Source organism: Paroedura picta, chromosome 4, assembly GCF_049243985.1.
Source record: "Paroedura picta isolate Pp20150507F chromosome 4, Ppicta_v3.0, whole genome shotgun sequence".
Lineage (NCBI taxonomy): Eukaryota > Metazoa > Chordata > Lepidosauria > Squamata > Gekkonidae > Paroedura > Paroedura picta.
The window spans coordinates 82,184,593-82,211,879 of NC_135372.1; the positions used below are offsets into that span (position 1 = coordinate 82,184,593).

Here is a 27,287-nt window from a genome sequence, read left to right on the forward strand (position 1 = left end):
ATAAACCAAGCTAAAACCCTGACCTGTTATAATAAGAAAGTGAGGTTTCAGGGAAGGAAATACAAACAGATTAATTAAAACAACAGAATCTATTGACTAAACAAGTAAATTGTTAAGCAAGTAACAATTAAATAATCACTTGCTAGTAGTTCTTCAAATATTGTACCTGGAGGCAAGACAGTCTGTGTGGGCATTGTGCTGATCACAGAAGTTTCCAATGGACTAGGCTGATAGATTGCATCAACAGGATTAATAGTGCTCTGTAATTTTAAAAAAGGGCAAACTTTTTTTGAGAAACACAGTGATGTTTTATGTAAGAACTTTTCAAATGCAGCAGCAAAACCTGAGAGAAAGGCAAAGTGAAAGAAGCGTAAAACGATTCCCTCAAGTATTAATCAGTCTAAACAGAAAAATTATTGTTACAGCTTTGATGCAACATTAATGCACCTTAAAAAACCTTAGGATTATTTTTTCATTATTATCCCTCAGTGTCCCTCACTAAAAAAGAGACCTAGGGCCACCGCATTTCTAAAAATATTACTGAATACATTTCATCAAGCGACTTAAAAAAACCAAAGCCCAACACCAACAATGTGAGTCAGACTAGTCAGGTTTCTTCAACCCAATCATAGAAGGGTTTGCAGGCTAGGTAAAGGCAAAAGGTTTTCTTTGCCCTTGCTCTATGTTAGTTCATAGAACATTTAGACAGCTCTACCCCTTTCCTCTGACACTGTCAATAATATTTTAAAAATTCAGCTCACAAACCAACTCACTTCCCAATCTTTCAACGCCTCTAATCAAAGCCATAACACCAGCACAAGACATGACCCTTTAAAAAACAAAGTCTCTAATGATCTGGGTTAGCTTGCACAATGGCAAATTGAAAATCCACTATACATACCAAGGACTGCAGTGGTATTGGGCCCTTTGTCATACATGTTACAAGCAACAGGTTAGTTATTTCATGATCTTCTGTAATTTTTAAAAGGTAGAAAGATTTTGGGATGTGAAAAATTATGTGTACAGGTACTAGCAGGTCAACACTTGGCTGTATCTAATAAGTAGCAAGTTTCATCCTTTTGGAAAGCAGCCATCTTATTTTTACAAACCTGTTATCATGGCCCCTGTCTGCTACCCTTCCTCAGAGGCAAGATTTTCCCTCTGTTTTTCTATCTCTTTCTGAATAAGCTGACCTAGTCATGTATTTTCTTCTTTCCAGAAGAATTCTGGCTGTCCCACCCTGTCACAGGAATATGAGGGAAGGGTCGAAAAGCCCCCCTTTTCTTTACACCCTAAAATGACACTCAAGGTATTTTAAAATTTAAAAATTAAAATTAAAAAATAATAAAAGATTTTATTTAACATAGCAGGGAAAGATAAGGAGAAATCAGGGGTTACAATTTTTGAGGTAACTCAAATAAATAACTCTAAAACAGCATATGAATTTAGTACATATGCTTTTGGGGCTACTGAGAGTTTCTAAGCTTTTTGCAGTGACTCAGGAATATCAAAGTTACAAGGTTTTGTTCCAGTGTTTTCCAAATACTTAATACATTTTCTTTGAATAGTCAATGATTCTTTTGGTTTTAAGAAGGCTGGTACACTCTTTCTAGTACCCATTTCCCTTCTCTTGAAATACAGTCTTGAGTTATTGACTTCTAAGGCAATTTCTAACCACACCAGACCAGTGTATACTCTATACTCATCAGAGCTATCACCCTGTTTAGATTGGCTAGGGAAACTCCTCCTTCCTATAGAAAATCCATCCCTTTTTCTTTGGTTTGAATGGAGTCTCATCTAATTATCCATTTGTTCTTGCCAACTTTTCCTAGTTTTCCTGTCTGTGTTGAACTGCTATCAGTCAGGGCTAAATTCCAAATTAATTCTCCTAAGCATTCAGCTCTAAAGTTTCTCTGCTTGGCTGATGCTAACCAATCATATCGCTTGGAGGAGCCTGTCACTCAAGGCTCTGGAAAGAATGAATCTTTCACAGTCCTTTCCCTGTTTGTACAGCACTTCTAATGATTTTAAAAAAGAACAAGAACTGAAAAACAGCAAACTGCACTTAGTACAATATGGTCCATTTAAAATCAAGTTACTGTGTCAGGTCATACAAAAAATAAACCAGGAAAAAGAGTAACTGAAGATTAACCACAGCATAGACTGACAAGTGAATATTAAATCCATTAAGAGAGTAAAAAGAAAAGCACGGGAATCTTCAGGGTCAGATGGAAGGGGAAAGTGGTCAGGTAGAGTAACCAGAAGATACTTTTATTTCTAAACAAAACACTGTTTGATTTTCAACAAATTGTAAAAGATTTGTTGAGAAAATGAAGGGGGCATAAGGGAATAGATTTAAATGCAATTTAAATATTTCTTAAAGTAGGCAAGTAAGAGACTACTGAGTCTCTCTCATTTAAAAACTACAGTTTGAGAAAATCAAACAACAGTTATTGAAAAGCTCCAGCCTAGGCATAAATTCAGATGAGCAATTACAATCTGGAAAAAAATGAAATGCATTATTGTAAATGCGAAAAAATTAGCAGAATTTTTTTTTCTTTTATAAGTGAATAATATTTGAATGAGACTGAGAAAGCAGTCTAATGTAATCTAATCAATAGAAGATTGACGGAATGTGCACATTGGCTAACTGGCAAAGCAAAAGAAACACAGAGCTGGAAGGTAACCTAAGGGTCATTTAGCCAACTGCTTACACAATACAGGAAATTCACAGCTGTCCCTCCCATTCCCCAGTGATCCCTGCTCTATGCCCTGAGAAAGTAAAAAAAAAACTCCAGGATTCCTGAGCCCATCTGGCTTGGCAGAAAATTCCTTCCTGACCCCAAAGTAGTGATTAGCATTACCCTAGGCATGTAAGAAAGAGCTCTTAGCACTGGCTCATTCCTTCCTGCCCTCCCTCTCATAGTGCCTAAATGCATGAGTCATAGAACCAAATTGCTTTCAGATGGCCATCTAGGTTCTGCTTAAAAACCTCCAAATGTGAGCCCATGAACTCCCAAGGAAGCCTGTTCCACTGAAAAGAAAAAAAGCTGTTTTTTGTACCACCCAAAGGTATCTCAAAGCAGCTTACTATCATCTACCCTTCATCTCCCCAAAAGAGATACTCAGTGTGGTAGGTGAGGATGAGAGAGCTCTTGGGAGAACTGAGACAGGCTCAAGGTTATCCAGCTAGCTGCATTAATTAAAATTGTATACCACCCTCCCCTATGGCTCAGGGCGGTGGAGGAGTAGAGAATCAAACCTGATTATCTAGATTTAGAGATCATCACTCTTAACCACTGCAAAGGAACAGCACTAACTGCCAGGAAGTTCTTCTTAATATTTAGCCAAAACCTCTTATTTTCAATCTGCTGGTTCTGGTATGACCTTCTGAGGCAAAAGAAAACAGCTTCACTCCATCCTCTATATGGCAGCCCTTCAAATACTAGAAAATGGCTACTATATTACCTCATGTCACAGTGGTCTCTAATCTGGAGCACCAGCTTTGATTCCCCATTCTTTTGCATGAAGCCTGCTGGGTAACCTGGGGTCAGTCATAGCTCTCTCAGAGCTCTCTCAGCCCCACCTATCTCACAAGTGTCTACTGTGGGAAAATGAAGGTAAAGCAATTATAAGCTGCCCTGAGACTCAAGGCACAGAAAAGCAGGGTATAAAAATCAACTCCTCTTCTTACTCATTTCCTCTTCAGGAAAAAAAATTATCCAGCTCCTTCAGTCTTTCCTCATAGGACTTGATCTTCAGATCCCTCACCATCTTTGTTGCCCTCCTCTGGACATGTTCCAGTTTATCAACATCCTTCTGAAACTGTGGTGCCTGAAATTGGACCCATTACTCTGAGGTCTAACTAGGGTAGATTAAGTGATCTCGACACTAAACTACTGCTGATCCAGCCCAAAATCGCATTTGCCTACCATTTTACACTGCTGACTCACGTTCAGTATATTATCTACTAGAAACCCTGGATCCTTTTCCCTATTTCTGACCATGGGATTCTACCCAGATTAACTTTGAATTTGTTAAAATTACCTTTTGTTAAAATTAACTAAAAGTCCAACCTGGTTATGTACACCTTTTCCTGTCTTCAAGATTCTAAATTCAACAATTACAAGGTTACTACTACACAGAGTGCTCACTACTTTCACCTCATCAACCAGTTCTTCCCAGCAATGGTGAGGATCAAGTCCAAGATAGCAAACCCCCTTGTTTCCTTCTCCACCTTCTGGAAAATGAAGCTGTTAGCAACACAAGTCAGGAATTTATTAGGCCTTTTAATTTAATCAACTTCCAACAGGTATCTAGGTAACTGAAATATCCCATGAGCACCATGTCTCATCTTTTTGATAATTCTGTAATTTGGTGTAGGAATGTATCATCCATGCTAACTGCACCATTCAGCAGTCTACAACAGACTCCCACTATAATATCATTATTATTTCTAGCTCTTCTTTATTTTTACTCAGGGACTCTCAACTGCTGTAAGATAGTTTGTTAATACTGTCAGACATAACAGTCTTAACTGTTTCACAGTGGAGGTGAAATTGATTACTTGGAGTCCCATTGTAGTGGATACTTCCTCTGGTTAACCTCACCAGAACAATTGTAATTTGTGAACCCAAGGAAGAACAGAAGTAAGGACAAAGAACAGGGATAATTCTGATCAAGCACATGCTTCATTACAAAAGTAATGGACTGAGTTAGCTCATCCTAATAACTCATTCAAAAATGCTGGTATAAAGTGCTGTAAGAGAAAAATGTACCAGTGACTAACACCAATGCAAAAAGAAAATGTAACTAAACAGATTCAGTTATTAAGTTGCTATGAAAACATGTCTTGCTTAAGAGCTAGGATACTTCAGCATCTCCATCTGCCAGAGGCAAGAGTTTATATTAGCAAAATGAAATTGAACCATAACATGCTAAAGTTTTCAGAATGAAGCAAAATGCTCATGTCTTTATTTTTTTTTGGGGGGGGGGGTACTGATGTTACTTGAATTTCAAGCTTATCAGAAGGAAAATCATGTGCCATGGTTACTAGAGAATAATCCTCCTTTGACTACATGTAGTTCAAAACTGCTACATGACAGTATCCTCTGAAACCAGCCCTACACTGACATTATAGGTAGCCTATTGCACTGATGCACTTAAATGACCAAGGGTATTAATTGCACTTCCCTCCAACCACTTGCTATAAAAACTATCCAAACGAATCATTCTAAAGGTACATGGAAACACTGTCCTGAGACTTCCTGTCCATACAACATGATAAATTCTACTTCTATTATATAAATGTCTGAATCTTGTCCCTCACTTTACACTTGCAGCCAATTTACATGTGATTGCATTACCAAAACTCACACTATGAACAGAAAGGTCCAAGTAAATAGAAAATAAATAAATACATAGGTGTTTGAGAGCTGGTAGGGGCCTAGCATTATAAACTGAAAACTTTAAAAGCTTCAAGAGACCAAGATCTCTTTTACCACTTATCACAGAGAATTTGGTAGTAAAGCTCACTGAACCCAGATACACTGTGTCAAAGCAATGACCTCATGAGCTGCCAACGTACCACCCATAATGCAGAGCACCCAACTCAGCAGTATTCAGATGTACCTATCTATCTGACCGTATATGGATACACATCTTTCTTTCATACTTCATTTACAAAGACTGATCCAAGATCAAAGTACATAATCTCTGGCAATAATTATTAAATGCATCTGAAGTTATACAATTAAGAAGGAACAATTTTTTCAACCCCACAATAAAAGCTAGCTCTGCTACTACTCATTTCCCGAACGGCTGAATTTTCAGAATATCTGTTACTGTGCTGTATAGGCACTAACACATTAAGTTACTTTAACTTCACACACACACAATACGCTTAACATGATAAGCACTATTATACAGCAGCTCTGTATTAATTTTATTATACTTCAAAGGGCTTTCGTCCCAAAGTTTTTCAGGCTTGAAAACTACAGAAATAAAAAACTGAGCTGTACTGAAAGTTCTATTATAGTATTTGAATTTATACTCAGAAGAAGTCAAGGAGATATGTACAAATGGAAGAGATACAGAAGTTACATGGAAATTATGCCCAAGAAAGGAACGTCATAGAACCTTTTTCCTCCTGCACATCACAAGCCAGGTTCTAGAGAAAATGGCTGTCATTCTGACAAAAAGTGCAATTCAAGTAATCAATGTTCTTTATATTCATATTGGTTATTTAAATTTTTATGCTAACAACAGTGTTATAAAACAAGAAAAACTTGGAATTTATTATTCTTGATTATCAAAGTGGCCATCCATTTTTGAATCTTTAAAAAAGTAACAAATATATTCAAAGACAAACGAAGTGACAAGAAGGAAGAGAAATGTCAGAGGACAGTGGAAATTCAAGTCCATGTGCTCACATGACTGTAGTGTTAATATTCTGTAGAAATAAAGGGAAATAAAAGATTAGGTTTAAACTTACTATAAGTCCATCTGCGTGCTTCTCCTCATTACTTTGGTCCTTAAGGAAAAATGTTAAAAATATTAACATATAAATTAATTATAAGTATCACTGTTTAAATGGCAATGAAGTCTTTCTCTTGAGAAATTAGTTCTCACAAGAAAGAAATCACATAACTGCATGAAACCTTGTCCTTTTTGTAATTGCTTAAAATAATGAACTGTTCTTATTAATACCAAAAGCCTTTACTTAAAAAATATAGATAAGTCCTCAAACAAGCACTCCACAAAATAGCTATTAGAACAAGCATTGCAGAAAACCAAGAAGAAACTACTGTAAATGCTCAGACAGCTCCAAGGAAAATCATATTCCATACTGGTTCAAAAGAAAATCACCATTTCAACTGTCTTCTAAACAGTTATGATGTAAAAATCACTCCATTCAGAAGTTCATTTTACCATTGATGCATACTTAACCTGCTTAATATATGATTGAGAACAAAATATACTTACATTACAATTTACATCTGACTGTGTGTATGCTTTTTTCCTGACAATGTGTAAGAGTGTGTGCTGTCAAGGACCAGAAAGACATATGCATGAATACAGTCCAGAAGTACTACAAATTGAACATATATGGTAGGTCAGTGTTCTGGAGCCCCACTTCTGACAAAACACAAACCATGATGTATATACTATAAAGAAAGGTATGTGTCTGACATGAGCAGCAAATGGTCTATGCAGGGAAAAATACATACTTTTAAATAGCATAGCCATGCCATTACTATAGCCATGCACTTTATGGCTTCCACTGCTGATAAGTGAAAGGGTAGGACTCTGTACTGAATTGATAACATACCAAACAGCAAATTAGAAGAACTTTCAACACTAGGGTCAGATGGAGATATGAACATAAATTTCTCTGGAATGCACAGATACAATCATATCCCTTTGGTTAGAAAAAGGAGAGAGGAGACAGAGACCATTCAAAATTTAGGGAAAGTATAAAGCTTTTCATACACTGAAGTTTAATCTTAACATACAACCCCACCTAGTTTGGGGTGGTTGTAAGGTAATGGGATTAAAAATTGTTCTTTGGAGTGGGGGTGGAAGAATGGATTCTGTAGCATTCTTCTGTAAAGATACGATCTCTTCCAAAGTGAAGTAATTTGGGCTAGTTGTTCAGAAAATTGTGATGGTATGGAGGTTCTAACTGGGTTTTGTTTGATCTGCTCAGCTGAGGAGTAGGGGTTTATGGTCTTGGCAAACATGGCTATGCCGTAACCTGGTGATGGAACCAGACAGTCCAAATGCCAATCCTATAACACTTATCAGAGACCAAGATCTGCATGAGACTACTGAGTAGTGGCTCTACTCATATTCAAAGTATTGGTAGCTAATAATAGTCCAAGGCACTTTTCGATGATAAGAGGCAGGAGGAACCATGATACCTTTAATGGTATAGAAATCTCTAGTATACCAAGGTGAATAATTTTAAGGTAAGTGATGAAAACAACATGGTAAGGTCACATGGGCCTCCTGGGATGTATCTTTTTTTGGACAATACAAAGCTGAGTTCAACAGCACCTCTGAAGATGTGCTACATTCTGGTGAGGGCATCCAATAAACTGAAGATCCCTTCAAGTTTGTTTTGAATTGACTGCAGGACAGTCTCTGGGTCATCCTTGGCTTCAGTACTGTGGTTATTTTGTAGGTTCAGCAGCTGTATAGTAGAAGCAACCGGTATTTCTTCTTGTTTCCTTGTATCTTCTTTGGTTCAGAAGAGAAAGAATGGGCTCAACACTTAAACACTACTGCTCTCTATCTTGCCTCAACTGTTGTTAAAAACAAAGGTTCCTAGGTAACCAGCACATCAAGTAAAAGACAGAGTACTAGAGGAGTCAAGCATAGCTCAGGAGGTTTTGTCAAGACACAGTCCTGAAGAACTATTCTCAGCGAAGTGGAATAATTGAACAGTGTTTCCTTGGTGAATGTATGGCATCCTGGTCTCTCAGGTTGACCGAGAGCAGTGGTTCTCAACCTTCCTAATGACACGACCCTTTAATACAGTTCCTCATGTTGTGGTGACCCCCAACCATAAAATTACGCAAGTGTTCTTTCACAGAAATTAAACCGAAACTGACCAAATGGCATGAAGATCCACTGTTCATGATTGTATATACATTGTTTTTTCCCCAGGGTTTGTCAGTTCAGTTCTGCCTCTTGTCCCGCCAAGCTGCGCTGCCACCTGGAGCGCTTGATGGGAGACTGCACTGCGCTGGAGGCACTGCTGGAGTGGCTGGTGGCCGAGCGCAGGCACCTGCAGGAAGAGCAGCAACAGTGGCAGAGCCCCCCCCCAGCTATTTACCCTGCTGCGACCCCTGTGAAAGGGTCGTTTGACCCCCAAAGGGGTCCTGACCCCTAGGTTGAGAACCACTGACCTAGAGTCTGTTGAATACTCCTTAAGCAAGAAAAAGCAACAACTGATTGTGATTGCCCCTGATGGGTAATTCAGTATAATGTTGTCAACACTTTCAAAAAGTGGACCATGGACCACAGATGTATGGGCCATTACAAAGAAGAATGAAAAAAACAGTTTATGGTTGAGGCCAGTGCTAGAAGAAGAGCAGACCCTCCCCCCCAGGAAGATCTGAGATCACACCAGTTCCAGGTTAGATGTGACTAGCTGTCATACCTTCTAACACTCTGGCCGGTAGCCCTTTCATGTTGGGGGTGCTTATGGAGATTTTAATGGGGTTTTAATCGGGGATTGTTATGGTTTCGCACTGTTGTAACCCGCCACGACCTGGATTGCTGGAAGCGGTGGGTAATACATTAATAATAATAATAATAATAATAATAATAATAATAATAATAATAATAATAATAATAATAAAGAAAAGGATACAATTATGAAAGGACAAAAGACCTAACTCACAATGTCTCTGTGACAGAAGCTTCTTTATGATGATACTGCTGATGTAGACAAAGAAAAATCAAGCTGGAAGGTGTAATTCTGCCTGCTCAAAGCACATGCATTAAGCATCTCCATTCTTGAACTGGGTGAAGCTAGTACCAATATAATATGGTTTAGCTATGGAAGTTCCAAACAATACTCAAGCCAGGCTCAAGATTGTATAGGTGTGCCTGCATAGAAAACACACTCAACAAAATGCCTACACAAAAAGTAAATAGCTGTGCTGGCATAAACCCACATCCATTTCAGTACCAAGCAGATGTAGGGGCTTCAGAGACTCACACAAGCAGCTGCCCTATATTCAGACTACTGGTTTACAAAGGTTAGAAGTACAACTTGCAGTTCTCCAGGGTCTCAGGTCTCTCACATCAATAACTACCCAAACCTTTTAATCAGAGATGCCAGGGACTTAATGGTGGCCCTTCATGTAACACAAATGTTCTGCCACTGAACCAGAGTCTCATCCTGTGGATGCTCTTTACATACAACAGGTATGTGCTGGCTGTTGTGGGTTTTCTGGGTTGTGTGGTTGTGGTCTGATAGTTTTAGTCCCTGACAGTAACTGTGGCTGGCAATTTAGAGGTAGGACACAGCAAGATGGGAATTTCAGCTTGGCAATGTTACTGGAAAAACATTAGATTTAGGCATGTGTGCTTCAGACCACTCCAGCTGAAAAATCAGCCAAATACAGTCAGAAGCAAAAATCTCATAGAAAAACAGAGCCAAAGCAGGATGTTCGAAGCGTGGTTTGACCCTTTGGATGGCCATTTAACAACAGTTAAGAAGGGATAATAGCAATAGCAGCAATGGTTGGGGACATTCTGAGTGTTAAGTTGCCTGTGATGGGACGAAAGCTGTAGGGAGTTCCCATCATCAGCCTCATCTGAAAGCATGGAGGAAGAGCTCTGTTTGGCAGGCCCTATGGAACTCACTGAGTTCTTATTGGGCCTTGATTTTGTTTGAGAGCTCATTCCACCAGGTTGGAGTCATAGATAAGGCTCTGGTTGAAGCTAGGCAGATTTCTTTGGGGCCGGGGATCACCAGATTGTTGGGAATTGATAGAACGTGTTAGTCTTTGGGGAATAAAGGGAGGCAGATTGTCCTTGAGGACACGTATGGCCCTGAAGTATCAGCACCTTAAATCTGATCTGATCTGATCCAAAGCAGGGATAAGGACAAGCCTGCATAGAGCAAGTTGCAGTAATCCAGCCAAGAGGTGACTGTTGCATGGATCACTGTGGCAAGGTGTTCCAGGATCAGATACGGCACTAGTAGCTTGGTGGAGGTAGCAGAATGAAAGCTGCACTACCCTTGTGACTTGAGCTTCCATAGTTAAGGAAGCATCAAGGATCACACCCAAGGATGTTTGTGTTGTTTTAAGTTGCACACTGCTCAGGCTGGGGAGGCACGCTTTATGATTTGACCTTTTCCTACCTATCCAAAGGATCTCTGTCTTTGAGGGGTTGAGTTTCATGAGACTACACTGAAACCATTCCACCTCAGACTTCAGGCATCTGGTCAAGGAATCTGAGGGTTATCAGGAGGCAGATCTGGGTGTCATCAGCATACTGGTGACAGCCCAGGCAATAGTTTCGGACCAAATGGGCAAGAGGATGCATAAAGATGTTGAATAGTGTTGGGGAGAGAGTTCACAGTGGTGCAATTGGCTCTCCCCAATTACTATTCTTTGTCCTCAACCATGACTCTTTGTCCCCTGAATCCCCTTGTTGATGAGGTAGTGAGCAAGGAGCTTGTGGTCGACAGTATCTCTACTGTCAGATCTATTAATATTAGCAGCACCCAGCCACCCCAGTCCACTTGGTGCCACAGGTTATCCATCAGATCACCCAGTGCTGTTTCTACCCCATGGCCAGGTCAGAAGCTGGACTGGAAGGGCTTGAGGATTGAAGCTTCATTCAGGTATGCTAGTAACTGGTCTGCTGCTACACAGTCCACCACCTTCCCCAGAAATACTAGGTGAGAGATGGGGTGGTAGCTAGCAAGGTCTTACAGGTCCAGTGATGGTTTCTTCAATAGGGGACATACCACTGCCTCCTTCAGCCCACTCAGGAAGATCCCTGATGATAGGGAGAGCTTGATAATGTTCGAGTGTGGGCCTTCTACTTTCTCATGGATCATTTTGAGGAGCCATGATTGGCAGGGGTCTAGAACAGTGGAGGCAGGGACTGATCAACGCTTGACAATTTTACTAAGGCCCGGGGGGGGTAGACTTTTGCCGAGGGATGTTGCCGCTGCCTAAGCCTCTGCTGTACTTGCTTTCCCGCCATTGTCTCCCATCACTCCCAGATGGGACTATCTCATTGCAGAGAAACAAGCTCAGGGTTCCCATTGATTTGTCATTGTCATGAGTAAAAATTTCCATGAAAATAAAATGTTCCTTATGTTCATTGTTGTGTATCTTATTTTGTATCTTATTTTGAAGGGATGTTTAAACATTACCATAGTGATCAGAGAGCGTTAGGGCAGTGGTTGAGAGTAGAGGAGTAAACTACCCCCCCCACTGGGCCTCAGTAAAAGGCGTTGAGTGGTCCCCGGTGAGTGGTCCCCGGCGTTGAGTGGTCCCCTGTGATAAAAAGGTTGGGGACCACTGGTCTAGAGGACAAGCAGTGGGCCGCACTGGAGTTAGCAGGCTGTCAATCTCGACCTTGCTAATTTGGCACCCTTCAGAAAACGGATAATTTTGAACAATTGTACTGAACGTGAGCTAGCAAATGCAGCGGAAGCTGTATACTAAGCACATTTTGCAGATTTCACTACCATCTCATAGGCTGTCATAAACATCCTATAGGATGTTTTTGATGCGTTCTGATGAATCTTTCTCCAAACTTGCTCTAGTTGTCTCAGCTCCCTCTTTTTGTCATACAGCTCCACTGGATACCGGGGGGCTGTTTTTTTTTGTGGGGGTGGACAGGACGTCCAGGAGTGATCTCAGTGTGACTCTTGGAAATCAAACACAGTTAAAATGGACTCTGTCTCCAGGGCAGTAGAGTAGAAGCACCAAATGTTATAGGCTCCAATCCGATTTAAGTCATCCCTTCAAATAAGTGTGAAACTGGCTCTAATGTCCCCGTGAATTATTGTTATACACAACATTCTCTCACTATAATTTATAAAAATAGTGTTTTTATCTGAGCCAGAGCTGAAGTATTTATTGATTTGATTTTTAAACCACTCATCTTGATAGCTGGGTCTGAATGGTGTAGATTACACATGCATATACAAAGAGTTACATTTTTAAAACTAGATTAAAACAATTAATAAGCCATAACAACGTACAGTTTAAAAATATTCTGCATCAGCAGTCTGATTCTTTAAGCCTCTTGCTGTCTAAGTTAAGTCTGGAACTCTCACAGTCGATGGTAAGTGGTAGGAATATTGATAGGCAAGGCCCAATAGAAGTTAGATGTTTTCATTTCATTGGTCCCAACCAAAGGCCTAGCAGAAAATCTCTGTCTTGCAGGCCCTGCAGAACTGTGCCAGCTCTTGAGAGGGCTCACAGATGCTCTTGGAGCTCATTTCACCAGGTAGGGGCCAGTAGGGTTGAGTCCAGATATATCTCCTTGGGGCCAGGGACCACTAATTGGTTGGAGTTAGCAGAGTATAATGTTCTTCAAGGGAGTATAGATAGAAAGGTGGTTTCTTAGATACATTGGACCTGGACCACAGATGGCCTTATGGGTAAAAACCAACACCTTAAATTTGACCTGGATTTCAATGTGCACATCCTGTTCATTGTGCTTCCAACTGCTTAATAATTTAATATTTTTAGTTTTTTTAAGCGCAATGTCCTGGCAGAAATGTAGACATTTTACCTCACATTAGATATTTTCTAAAGCCCTCTAAACTAGGCCTTATATATGCTACTATATCACTGCAGAGGACGGAGAGGAGGAAGATATATATAATAGTACATATGTAACTGCCCCCGATCTACAGATTATCACAGGGGAGTAGTATTCTTCCTTCTCAGGAAAAGAGGAAGACCCAACATGAGATGGATTGAATCAATAAAGGGATCCATGGCCTTTAATTTGCAAGACCTAGGAATGGCTGTTAATAGTAGGATGTTTGGGAGGACAGTAATTCACAGGGTAACTGTATGTTGGAAGTGACTTGACAGCACAATATACACACACAAACCAGGATGGAAAAGAAGTCTAAGTGATAATTGCATGTGCTACTATATTATTACAGCTGCCAATTCAAAATAAGTAACTTTTCTTGGCCTAAGTAGCAGTATTTTCCACCCTTTTATTTGATGTTCTTTAACTGCAGATATTAAAGGTTGAGCCTAGAATCCCCAGAATCCAAAGTATGGGCTCAACCATTTAAATTATAATAATTATAATAAAAAATTTATCTTGCTTTCCTGGGAACTGTGTAGAACATGCATAAGCTAATCAAGTTCTTGTTTCACCATTTAAAAAGGCAAATTATATCATGCACACTAAAGTCTATACCTAGCAATCACTGCATGCAAACACTGTGGATCTTTCCAGTGCTCCCCCTCCTCCCCACACACCAGTCCCTTCTGACTCTGGGAAAGTTGATTTCCAGAGTGACAGGACCCATATAGACAAGTGACCAACCAAGTCATATGGCTATACTTAAGAAAAAGGAGATAGAATTAGTCTTCCATCAGTACAGCTGCATTCTCCACAGACAGCCACTCAGAGGGACTGGCATGCCAATGAGAAGCACCAGGGACCTCGGATTGGCCCTCACTGGAAGGACCATCCTCCACTGTGGTGCAGTCAGAGGCTCTTCTGATTGCCTCCCTTCTTCTCCCACTTCAATCATGCAGAGCCAGCAGAAGGTAAGCTCTGCAGCTCCATGAACCACCAGCATGCCTCCTCACTGGCAGTAGGGCTGTGTAGACTGGCTGCTTCCTCTCTGGAGCTCAAGCCGTTGTCTGCTGCCTCCTCCCCACCTGCAGAGCCTTGGAACTCTGCTTGCCTCTTCCACCTCCATGCCATTGGCAAGTCTGCGAGGCTTGCCCATCTCCTCCACGGATGTCTGGCCAGCCTTCCTGGACTCTCATGAAGATGACAGCTCATGAGTGGCAGCAGCAAGGCTAGCCCTGCATGTCTCGTCTGGGAATCAGTGTACCTGGTGGTTGCTGCTGGGCCTGATGCTGGTAATGCCAAAACAGTCCTGGAAAGGTTCCTGCCTCTCCCCCTGACAGAAACCAAGGCTTCAGCTCTGGGAATACAGTAATGGTATCCAAGCAACAACTCTTAAGAGCATTTGTTTCTTACAGTTACAAGTTCTTCCATCACCTGGATGGGTTATCCCCCAATTTATTTTTTAGATTTCAGATTTTTCTGTAAAGTTGGAACTTTTCTCAGGTTTTTAGGAAGACTTGTTTTGTTTGTCTGTAGCTCTCTATTTAAGTAACCATAGATGGAGCCATACTGAGAATGATATAATACTGATCATGAATACATGTCCTAGCCAGCCTGTTAGGCTGGGAGTCTGCAACCAACTCCTTTCCCTTGCTCCAGGCTGTCCACACAACCACTGCCAGCAGCTTACCTGACCAGCTGCCAGAGCAGGCAAAGGAAACAGCTGAAGGACACAGAAAAAAATGCTGGAGTCTTGATAGGTGGGACACCAGTGGAGTGACAGCACCTGCAGCCTCTGCTCTTGCCTGCCAAACAGGGCTGGGAGGCTGAGGCTTGTCAGATGCAAGGAGTGGAGAAGCACAGGAAGTAGGCGGCCCTCCCCAGCCAGAAACTCTAAACCAGGGTGGGCACAAGGGGCTGCCCAAGGCATAGCTGACAGAGGGTGCAGCAAGGGGGCAGGCTCAACCCAGCTTAAGAGTCAAGCCAAGCTAGGGTGGACAGATGGTGATATCTGTCAATCCCATGCTGCTTAGTCTAGATGGACTAGGAAGCTGCCCAGTATGGATGAAGGGAGGGAACAGAATGGGAGGAGACTGGGGAATATAAGAGGAGGTTCCAGTAACAGCAAGGGAGGAATGCAGCCAGTTTGCTGAAATTTGGAGCTGACAACTGGGAAGCAGGGAGAAGCATCAAGGTGCTGAAACATCCTGCTCCTTTTCTCTAGGTTTGAGGAATCTTCTCCAGGAGTTCACCATGGTGGATTGAGCCAGCACAGGGAGAGGGCAGACCAGGCGTGACAATCTGATATTCCCTAACAAAATGTTGTGCTGTTTTTTGGGGTTTTTTGCAAACCCGAAACTTCACTTCCATATGCTATTAATTACTAGGCATTCTTAAGTTCGTTAATATATGAAAAGTTTTAGAGTGACCTATTACAGACAAACCCACATTAATGACCAAGTGCTTCTAGTATGCATATATAATCTTTTCCCATGCCACTGAGTGCCCCATCATATCGATTCTCTTTGCCCAGAGCTCTACTAAAAGAAAAATCTCTTTGACACAATAATCTATTTATTAGAACTCCAGTTTATGAGGTAGACCCTAAATGGTGCAAGCAATGCCAAGATTCAAGTTTACTCTTTATTACTGCCCAATTTAGCTGTTTTCTATAAATGATTGATACAATAGACAAACATTAACATTTGTATCTTTCTATTGTCACTTAGACAAGAGGAAGCTCATGTGAATGTTTAAGGAATCAAAAGCAGTTCTTTGGAAAGAACTGCACATTGAAGACAAATGAAAACCTAAGAAGGTACTGCAGACAAGAATCTATTCACTTGCATTCTCAAAACAAACATTATGTGACTATATTTGCCAAGTGGGAACTTGAAAGGACTTGCAGGAGGCATCTCACTTTCCTCTCCCCCTCTATTTCCTCTTTCTCTTTTCCTTAAAGCTCCATAGTCTCTCCATAGTCTCTCCCCTATTCATGGTTCCTTATCTCCTAGGGTTTTCAGTCTCCCGGTAGGTCCTCCCAACTGCAGACATCAGTTCCCCATTAGGTGGGGAAATTCCTGACAATTTGTGAGTAGAACCCTTGGAATTATGAGGTTTGGAGAAAGAAGCGGCTTTAGCAAGCAACAATGCTGGAGAGTCTACCCTTCAAAGCAGCCATTTTCTCCAGGGGAACTGATTACCATCATCTGGAGAGGAGCTGTAATTCTGGGTGATTTCTGCCCCACCCCCCACCCAGGTTGGCTGCTTTGGGTGGTAGACTCAACGGTATTATATCCCTGAGTTTCCCTTCTTCCTCAAATCCCACCCTTTCCAGGCTCCATCCCCCACCTAAAATCGGCAACCCTATCTCCTTCCCATCCAACAGTCAAGCTATCTTTATCTGCTGTTCTGTCTGCATTCCCCCCACCAGCCTTTATCTAGGAAAACTAGCCCAGTTGCATGGTGCCAGCTACTGGCTTACGCTCATTTGCATGGGAGAAAACCTCAAGGACTTGTGGGGTTGCATATCACTTTCTCCTGTATCTTCCCCTCCCCACATTCTTTCCTCTTTCAATCTTCCAGGCCTCCCCTTATATTTTCTGACCTTTACTCTGCCTCCTTCTCAGCCATTCACCAATCTACCTTTTATCTGCCTGCCATTAGCCATATTTATTATTTATTTACTTTATTTACATCCCACCATTCTCCACAGTGGGAACCAAAGCAGCTTATATTATTCTCCTGTCCTCTTTTTTATCCTCACAACCCCATGATGTTGATTGCTCCAAAATCACCCAGTGGGCTTTCACAGGAAGATGCGGATCTGAATTTGGATGTCCTAAACCTGCTCTAGAGCTCTAACTGCTACACCACACTGGCTTCCATAAGGTGGCTGCTGTTGACCATTAGCAAGCAGCCAGGCCTAGCTGAGTCATGCATGTGAGGTGGTATCAAGTCACCAGTTATTGCTTCCAAGCCTAGGATTTCCAACTTCCAGGCTGGACCTGGAAATCTCCCTGAATTACATCTGATGCACAGATCTGTCCCACTGGAGAAAATGAGTGCTTTGGAGGATCAATTCTATGGCATAATATCCTGTTGAGGTCTCTTCCTACATCAAACCCTGCTATCCTCAGACTCCATCACAAGAACTCCAAAGATTTCTGAACTTGGGAGTTGGCAACCTTAAGCTAGGTCTGGCCCTAAGAACTCACAAAACAGACCTGGAAAGAGCCCTGCCCCTTCTCCCTGACTTTTACACTCTGACACCCAGCATGAAATACAATTGTCACCTAGCAACAATGGCTACAGGAATCTATGGCCTAAAGCTATATGCTCCTTTTATTTTTTGGCTTTTTAAACCTCCCGCCCTTCAAGGTTTCACTTTTTCTGCAAACCTGGGGCCCTTTTCAGGTTTGTAGAAAGATCTGTCTTGCTGATCCACAGCTATAGTCACGGGATATAAGCATCCAAAGACTGACCAACTTGCTATTAGAATTTAAGATGTTCAACACTATACCATCTGTCACAACACAATTGATGCATGCCAATAAATGCTGTTGACATAGCTGAAGGATCAGTTTAGTATGAAGAACTGGAGGATGTCTAAGCATGCCAACACTAGCAGACAAAAGGCTATGTACTAGATTCAGTCAGTTTTTTTCGCACAATCTCATCCAATTCCCTGTTATTATAGGCCCTGTCCAACATAGCTTTTGTCCATATAGGTCTCATGATCTCGAGGACAGCTTTCAGTGCTCCAGCACAGCTTCCTTCCCTTTTCACAAGCCAAAAAGCTGATTGGAAATACCCCTATAAAATTCTCAAGAATGCCTTGGAAAAGCTAGTTATTCAAGTTGCGGGTTTTAAAAATTAAAACCAAAATGAGATTTTCTTCAATAGCAATCATATGTGGGAAGCAATAACAAAGTAATATACAACTGGATGCACCTATACATCCCTTCCAATTCTTGGATTGTTTCAACCCAGCCACACGACAACAGCATAGAACAGTTTACTTAAAAGAGTTTAATATTATGCTGTCCAAACATTCTACTTAATTTTCATTTCAAGGTACTTACTTTAGCAATCTGCAGCAACACGATGCAATGTTTTATTGACTCAACCATGCTCTGTAGGGGATAAAAGAAACATGTTATTATCTCTACATGAACATTTCACTGTTTGTAAAAATAAAACATTAAATAACACAAGTTATTTAGATTCGTTATTGGATTATTATCTACCATGGCTGTCTCATTTATAATCATGCAGCTAAATCTCTATTTAGATGTATGACTTGTGCAATGTAGATTTTAAAAAATCATAGTATTTTGTCATTCACTGAAATAGGACAATGATTTTGCTCCAAATGTCATAACTTTAAGCACAAGGGAAAGTTTTACACACTTTAAAGGTTCCTTGCGAACAACGATCTAGGAAAAAATTGGAACTCATTTCAAGAAACAGCTTAACAAAATTCTCATACCATAAGTCATACATTATAGTTCTTTTAAAACTCAAGCTATACATGTTACATGTAAACAAAGAGAAATCCCTAACTTTGTTCCTGTTGGCAACATGGCATCTGCCCTACTTACCAATAGGGACTAGTAAAGAAGTCAAGCTATTGAAATTTCATAGACCTATCACTAAAATCTAAGTGTGCGCACTTAAAATATGCTATATTGAAAGAATTCAACGTGATAAGTTTAACTTTGTCTCGTCTATGGATGCCACCCTCTCCCTGTTTGGGTGATGGAAGTATTTTAGTCCACCCATGGAGACTTATGGAATCTGAAGGATTCCTGAATATTCTGCAGGACCGGATGCCCTCTGGTGTCCCTTTCGAGGCCTTGGTGAATGACTGGCAGTTCCTCCTGTTGGCCGCCATTAACAAGCTCCTGAGCGTCCTCTCCATCCTCACCTTGAGCAGGCTCCTTGGTTTTCCCCGGAGCTTAGGGAGAGGAAGAGGGAAGTTAGATGGCTAGAGTGAGTGTGGCAGAAGACTTGCGATGAAGCAGCAAGAACATCTCATTGCATGCTTATGAGGGTGAATGAGATAGGCCTGTTATATACGGCTGCTGAAATGGCGGCATGGAGAACGCGGAGGAGGAAGAAGCAAACCGCTTACGCACAGGACAGAACGCAATGGCGGCAAAACCCAGAGTATCCGATTATGCACGCGGCTACTCCGAAGCCACTTGTGGTTGCGGCCTGGTCCCGGGAAGCTCCACTTTCTTCCACATCTCACTAAAGTGGCTTTTTCAACAGCATACTTTGACTCTGCGCCCAGTTGCCACCTGCAGCGTGCATAATTGGTGATTATAGCCACCACCATTCCACCCAGAATGCGGACCTTCCATAATGGGCCATAGCGGTGAAAGTGGTGAAGTGTGATTACTTTGGGGTGGAAATCGTGTCCGCTAGCTCTCGCCTGGCCCAGTTGTTTAGGGTAGTTTGGACTCTTACTGCCCTTGAGGAAGGGTGCTTAAATAGTAGTAAATTGGAATTAGACTGTGAGGCTGTATCTTTTTCCTGTTCCCTGTAAACCACCCTGAGCTTTTGGGGAGGGCAGTATATAAATATAATAAATATAAATATATATAAATATAAGTGGCTAGCCTCCTTTATGGAGAACAGGTTCAGAGTTGTGGTAGAGGATCTGTCCCCTTTGCACTACCGTGTGGGGTGCCACAGGGGCAGTACTCTCCCCTTTATTTAACATCTACATGTGTCCTCTTGCCCAGCTGACCTGGAATTATGGGCTTGAGTGCCATCAGTATGCGGATGACACTCAGCTCTTTTTCTTTTTGGACAGCTGGCTAGATATCCCCCCCAAAAAAACATTTGCCAGCTTTTTGGAAGTGGTGGCTGGATGGATCAGGAAGAGTTGCCTGAAACTCAACCCCTCCAAAATGGAGGCTGGGACAAAGGGTGAAATTGTCACCTACACCTCAAGCAAGCAATTTGGGAGTGATCTTGGATGCCTCACTTTCCATGAAGGCTCAGGTTACTAAAGTAGCCTGGACGCCGTTCTTCTATCTATGCCAGGCACAGCTAATCATACCCTACCTGTCCCCAGAACACTTGGCCACTGTGATCCTTGCAACGGTCACTTCCAGGTTAGACTTGGCCTGTTGGCCCGTAGGCCACAGCCTGACAAGTCGGGAGGCGCAAACCGCCCACTCCCCAACACCGCCCGGCCATCACCATTGGCCGCCTGCCCGCCGCTCCCCGCACTCTACCGCCAAGGCCACCCCAAAGCCGCTCCCCCACCACAGGATGGGCCTGCCATGACCGCCGCCTGCCTACAGGACGCCAACACCTCGGCTGAGGATAGCGGCCAGGTGGCGACCCGCACTGTCTGACCACTGATGGAACCCCTCCACGGGGGGATGCAGCCGGCCCTCGTTCCCCCGAGCCTCACATTGCCATGCTAAACTGCTAGCCTCCCCTACCGCTACCCCTACAAGCCACCCCGCCACTGCCGGGGCCGAAGATGGGCCCGTACACCACCGGGACGCCTGCACTGGTCGCTGCACGGCTGCTTACCTGCCGCCACACGCAGCGCCCTTTGCGCCAGCCTGCGACTTCCCCCCCCCCACGAGACTGCCTGGAGAGAGGAAGGGAGCACCCTGCTCGTTTCCCACCCCCCCAAAGACCGCCCACTGCGGCGGCCCCTGAGGGTGAGGGGGGCCCCCCGACGTCTGCGCGGGGCTCCCCCACCCTGCAAAGCCTGCTAGCGCCCATTGCATTACGCTGTACAATGGGCTTAAAATCTAGTTGTATATATATCGTGTGTGGTATTTATGGAATTGGATATTATTTATGTAAACCGCTGCAAACCAGCTTGCTAGAATGATGACACCCAGCTCTTTCTCCTCATGGACGGCCGCCCGGACTCTCCCCCGGAACCATTTGCCAGATGTTTGGAAGCGGTGACAGAATGGTTACGGGCAGAGTCACCTGAAACTCAACCCCTCCCAGATGGAGGTCCTGTGGCTGGGACATAGGGGGCGGGACCAGGAAGCGCGCTTACCCACCCTGGGAGGGAAGCAACTTACCATCGCGTCCCAGGCCAGGAATCTGGGTGTGGTCATTGACGCCTCCCTGACCTTGGAGGCGCAGGTCAAAAAAGTAGCGGGCCAGGCATTTTTCCACCTGCGCCAGGCCCGACTACTAGCGCCCTGCCTGTCCCCCGAACACTTAGCCACAGTGATCCATGCAACGGTCACCTCCAGAATAGATTTCTGTAACTCACTCTACGTGGGCCTTCCCTCGTACTTGATCCAGAAACTTCAGCTAGTGCAAAACGCAGCTGCTAGGGTCCTCACTGATACACCTTGGAGGGCCCACATTCAGCCAGTGCTGAGGCAGCTGCACTGGTTGCCAATTGCTGCCCGGATCTGGTTCAAGGTTTTGGTTCTAACCTTCAAGGCTTTACGCGAGTTGGGACCCACATACCTGAGGGACCGCCTATCGCCCTATGCCCCCCGCAGGGCCTGGCGTTCTGCGGGTGAAAATCTGTTGGTCATTCCCGGCCCTAGGGAAGCACGCCTGGCCTCTATCTGGGCCTTTTCGGTCCTGGCCCCTGCCTGGTGGAATGAGCTCCCAGGAGAGCTGCGGGCCCTGCAGGCCCTTCCATCGTTCCGCAGGGCCTGCAAAACGGAGCTCTTCCGCCAGGTTTATGGTTGAGGCCAAGGCTGACAGCTATGCCCCCCCCCCGGGATTTGGGACTAGGAACCATCAAGACCCCCTCTCCACCCGCCAGTAGTGGGAGGGGGGAAGTTGATTAGCCGATCTTGCCATGTTAGTGAGTTAGTTAGTAATGTTAAAATTGTAATTATTGTTTTAATGGACTTTTAATGGGTTTTAAGATGTTGTAACCCGCCACGAGCCGCAAGGGAGTGGCGGGGAATAAATCGCATAATAATAATAATAATAATAATAATAATAATAATAATAATAATAATAATAATAATAATAAAAGTGGCAGTATATAAATCCAATTAATAAATAATAAACTTCATATGGAACAGAATTGTGCAGGAAATTTGAAATGTGGACAAATCTTGGGCCTGTCAAAACATACTTGATTCTAGATGCCAAATCAAACCTATGGGAACCAGATTAATTTTTCAGCCTTTGGGGGTTTGCATTTTAATAATACAAAATTTAGAAATTTTGAGGAAATCTGAAACATATGCTGTATTTCTTTGTGTAACAAGCTGAAACATTTTACTGCTTTAACAGTGCAAGTGCATAATTTAGAACTTAGAAAATAAAAGTATTTTTGGTTTATTGATGAAATGCAACAGTATAAATATAAACAGTATAAACAAATATTCTCAATACAGAAAAAGTTCCAAACTACTGCATCTTGCTATCTTAACACATGTATCTTAATTTTTACTATCTGAGAGACAGGAAAAATAAAATGGAAGCTAGAAGCCCAGTGTATTATTCAGATGGCAACTTTCCCATGTTCACAGTACAGACAGCTACCAGCATATATATTTAGAAATTAAGTTAATCACATTAAAACCAATGAACTCCATTATAAATAATTAAATTCTTTACATTATTGATTAAATAATTTTGGCAACATACATATTGCTGAAAGTGTGCATTATTACAGAACTAAGGAACTGTTTAATGCTGTAGTCCATTTTACATTTAAAAAAAATGAAAGAAGTTCTCATTACAAACTTTTACTCTTTATTTATTTAGATTTTTATAACCCCTTTCCATACGGCTCTGGGTGGTTTACATAAAACTTTGTAAAACATATAACAGTATAACGGATAACCATCATGATATAACATATCAACTAGAACAGCATTTCAACAAAACAATAACACTGACAATCCCTAGGTAGGTTTGACCTCTCAGTCAAAGGGGGGGGGGAGAGACCTGTAGATTAGTGATCCCCAACCTGTGGGCTGCGGATCACATGTGGTCCTTCGACTAATTGGAGGTGGGCCCCGAAGGACGCCTTCTCCCCCCCCCCGGCCCTTTACTTCATCCCCCCCGGCCCTTTACAACACACTTCGGGTGTCATTACCCCCCCACACCGGGCCTCAGTAAAAGGCGTTGAGTGGTCCCCGGTGATAAAAAGGTTGGGGACCACTGCTGTAGATGCTTTGAGTCAGTCAGCCTCAAGTGAATGCCTGGTGGAAGAGCTCCCTTTTGCAAAAGCCTTGTGGAATTGTGGAAGTTCAGGCAGGGCCGATCTCTTCAGGGAGCTGGTTCCACCAGGAACAAACATCAGAAAAAGTCTTCAAACCTTATCATGTTATTTTAAACTAGATTTAAAGCCCATTTTATGCCATTAATAAAATGGGCGCTAGAAGTCCCCCCCCCACGGCGAGAGGGAAAGTTTGCAGAGTGGGTGGGGACGGCTTGGAGCGGCTGTGAGAGGCAGGCGAGGGTGTGGATGGGGCTGCAGAAGAATGTTGGGCTCCCGATGCCGGTAGGCTTCAGCGGGGCCGGGCTTGAGAGGGTCTTACCTCGCGGCTGCGGAGGGCGCGGTGGGGGCGGGGCTGGCGTCGGCCGGCCATCTTCGTGGGCGGGCGGCGGCGGCGGAAAGATGGAGGCCGCAGCCGCAGCGGAGGGCGGTCATGTCCGGTGGCGCGTTAGCGAGGTCGCCGGGGCAGGCTCTGAGCTGGGGGCGGAGGCGCTTGACGGCGGTGTCTCGGTTGTCGGCCGCATCGTCAGTGTCCTGCCGCTCGCAAGCCTGCTGTGCTGGCGTTTCGCGAGCGGCAAGTCAGGCGCTGGAGCGGCAAGTCGGGCGCTGGGGCTTGGGGGCGGGCTGGGAAGGGGACGGCCGGCAGCGGAGCAGCATGGTCGTGGTGGGGGTGGGAAGGTCGCAGAAGGGCCTCGTCGGGCCTTGTCGCCACCGCGGCAGCAGGGCTGGGGGGAGTGTGGACAGGTAGAGAAGGGCGATGGTTCGCAGCCGGGAAAGGAGCAGGGCCGCTGCGTCTTTGACGCGGCAGCCTTGCTCCTTTCCCGGCTGCGAACCATGTGGGGACGAAGTGTGGGCAGCAAGTCTGGGCCGGGTGTTTCAGTTGGCCGCCGCATCGTCGGTGTCCTGCCGCTCGCAAGCCTGCTGTCCTGGCGTTTCACGAGCAGCAAGTCGGGCGCTGGGGCTTGGGGGCGGGCTGGGAAGGGGATGGCCGGCGGCGGAGCAGCGTGGTCGTGGTGGGAAGGCAATGGAGGCAAGGCAGTGGAGGCAATGGCGGCCAAGTAGGCAATGGGGAGGCGCGCTTGGGGAGGGGAGGCGCGCCTCCTTGGTCCAGGATTGACACTCGGAGGAGCAAATCAGGAGCCGCTTCGCGGCTCCTGATTCGCTCCTCCGAGTTTTTATCCCGGACACAGCCCGCCCTAACTCCTCCCCACCACTGCTTAGCGATTTATATAGTCCGTGGCGGCGCCACGGGCAGTTTTAAGATGAGTAAAACCTTGACATAAAAAGTATTTCACACACAATGAATGAAAAAGTATTTCATAAGCTCCCCCCCCCCCCGTTTTCTGATTTTTTCCGCTGGAAAAAAAATCAAAAGAAGCAACAACAACAACAATAGTAAATGTGTATAAGTTCTTTCATTTCCCCCCCAGGTCTTCCCACTTCTAGTTCTTTCTTCCACAGAACCCAATCCTAAATTCCTCAGTTTCTCAAAACATTAAAGCTATGACAAGTGTTGTAGCATATGAATAAATGTGACATGTTGATTGTCAGCCTCAAAACAAAAAGCTAATATTTTACCCTAACCTAACTTTGCTCCAGTTTTTCATAATTTCTATATAAAATTTCACTTAATTTATATATTGTCATGAACAAGAAGAGAACCAACTTCTCAGAGATATCCTCACAATCTGCCATTTGGCTCACCTTCCTCAGAAATGCAGATACTTTAGTCTGCACCAATGGGAGAATGATCCCTGGTACTAGTGATAGTTCCAGTCTATTCTTTACCACCACCTTTCTCCATGCAGAAAGTGTAATAAAGAAGCATGGCATCCACATTTGCTACCAAGTCATTTGGGGCTTTTTATATTGGCACCCTTTCATCAGACTATTCATAGTCGACTGCTATTAAAACAAAACTTTTAACACAAAACAGTCCATGAGTTAAATACTTTAAAATGCACAGTAGTTAAGCACACTTACATTGGTTGTTTCTTTGAGGTTTTCAATTTTCTGCAAGGGGAAAACCCACAAAAATTACTGACAATGCAAGAATTAGACTTGGTAGTATTTAAACAGATTTTTGAAAGCTGTTGATCTAAAGCAGAATAGAACAAGCAATTTTGAACAAGAATATGAAACTTCATTATGTTGAATCAGATCAATTCTAAGATCAGCTAACTTAAGTGGTGTGTATTTTAATTGGCAGAAATGCTTTCAGATCTCAGGCATCAGTCTTTTCCATCCCAGTTTCAAGAATTCCTATTAAGATGCCAAGCGAACCGCGAGCTGTATTATCAAAATGGATGACTGAGTTAGCCTAATTATATACTGATTCTGATCACCTGGAAGCTGTTAATACGGAACACCTAGCAAAAAGTTATTGTTCAACAATATTAGAAGCAGACTTTCTGCAAAGCATGTTTTGCTAGCTGTGTAGGCAAGTTTGTTTCCCCCCTGCCCACACCACTTTTCTCAACATACACCTGTCTACAATAAAGAACTAATTCCATGTTTTTCTTACCTACACTGTATTTGTACCTTTGAAGTGACACAGGCTGATCAATATTTATTTATTTAAATATCTGTATCATGCCTTTTGTTACAGTTCAAAGTTGGCTTATAATAGTACTTAAAAACATTTTATGTTTAAAAGCTAAAATAACTACCCCTAAATCTCTCTCCATTCCCCCTCTTAAAAGATGCCTACTAATTCAGACTCCCACAGAAATTCAGGCAAACAGGCAGGCCTTGCAACATCTCCTGAACTCGGGTGGGAGGAGGGAGGGAGAGGCCTTACCTCTACAGAGACCATTCCACAGACCAGGAGACACAATGGGAAAAGCTTGGGCACTGGTCAATGCCAGAGCCCAAAGTGGTGGGTTAGTTAACAGATGGCTTCCTGATGACCACTGTCATCGGACAGAGTCATGTCGAAAGATACAGTCCTTCAAAATATGTGGGTCCAAGGTTGTGAAGGACTTTAAAGGTCATAACCAGAACCTTGAATTAAACTTGGAAGCAGACTAGCAGCCAATGTTGCTGTTTCAAAATGGCCAACGTATGTTCCTGGTGGTTAGCCCCTAGGTATAGTCAGGTTACTGCATTCTGGATCAGTTGTATTTTCTGGGTTGTCGTTGAGAGCAGCCGTACATCATGTTGCAGTAATCAAATCATCAAGAGGATACAGAAGCATGTTCAACCCTACACGACGATTTACTACAAATGAACGTTGTGAACTGAGGGGAGGACATCGGCTGAGTTCCAAAACATCATTTACTGCAAGTATCTCTCGGGGTTTTTTTCTCCGTCTCTCTTCCTGCATCAAAGCCCTTTGTTTCCCCCCTCCTTTTACTCTGCTCTGCCCGAAGCCACCTTGTTATGAGGCAGGCTAATTCTCCTAACTAAGCAGAAGAAGGACTCAAATCAACTCAAATTAATTGGCAAAAGCTCTTATTGCAATTGTTTTGGTTTTCGGAGATAAGAGATAAGAGCTGTGAATGGGAAGATCTCACGAGAACTCTGTTCCAGAACAAGAATATCGACTTACTGACTTCAATACGTCACATTGCCTGTGCCGGAATGTTAGAGCAGTGGTCCCCAACCTTTCTGAGGCTGGGGACCGGCAGGGCATCGGGCCGCGCCCGCTCATCGGGCCACGCCCGCTCATCGGGCCGTACCCGTGGGCCACGCCCACACGGGCCACGCCCGCGCATCGGGCTGCGCCCGCACAACCCGGCCCTGATTCCCTCTCCCCGCCCTCCCGCAGTAAGAAGCTTCC

General features: G+C 43.5%; 1 protein-coding gene across 5 annotated transcripts in view; it reads right to left on the reverse strand.

The window, feature by feature from the left end:
- OSBPL9 (oxysterol binding protein like 9) overlaps positions 1 to 27,287 on the reverse strand; it is a 96,409-nt gene that overhangs the window by 13,394 nt on the left and 55,728 nt on the right. For 4 of the 5 annotated variants that reach the window (XM_077333766.1, XM_077333768.1, XM_077333770.1 and 1 more), the window contains 4 exons: positions 25,490 to 25,519; positions 18,399 to 18,449; positions 6,494 to 6,532; positions 167 to 260 (listed from right to left, as the gene is read on the reverse strand). In XM_077333766.1, the coding sequence (XP_077189881.1) occupies positions 167 to 260; positions 6,494 to 6,532; positions 18,399 to 18,449; positions 25,490 to 25,519 (214 nt within the window). The remainder of the gene's footprint in view (positions 1 to 166; positions 261 to 6,493; positions 6,533 to 18,398; positions 18,450 to 25,489; positions 25,520 to 27,287) is intronic. The other variant, XM_077333767.1, reaches the window with a different exon arrangement.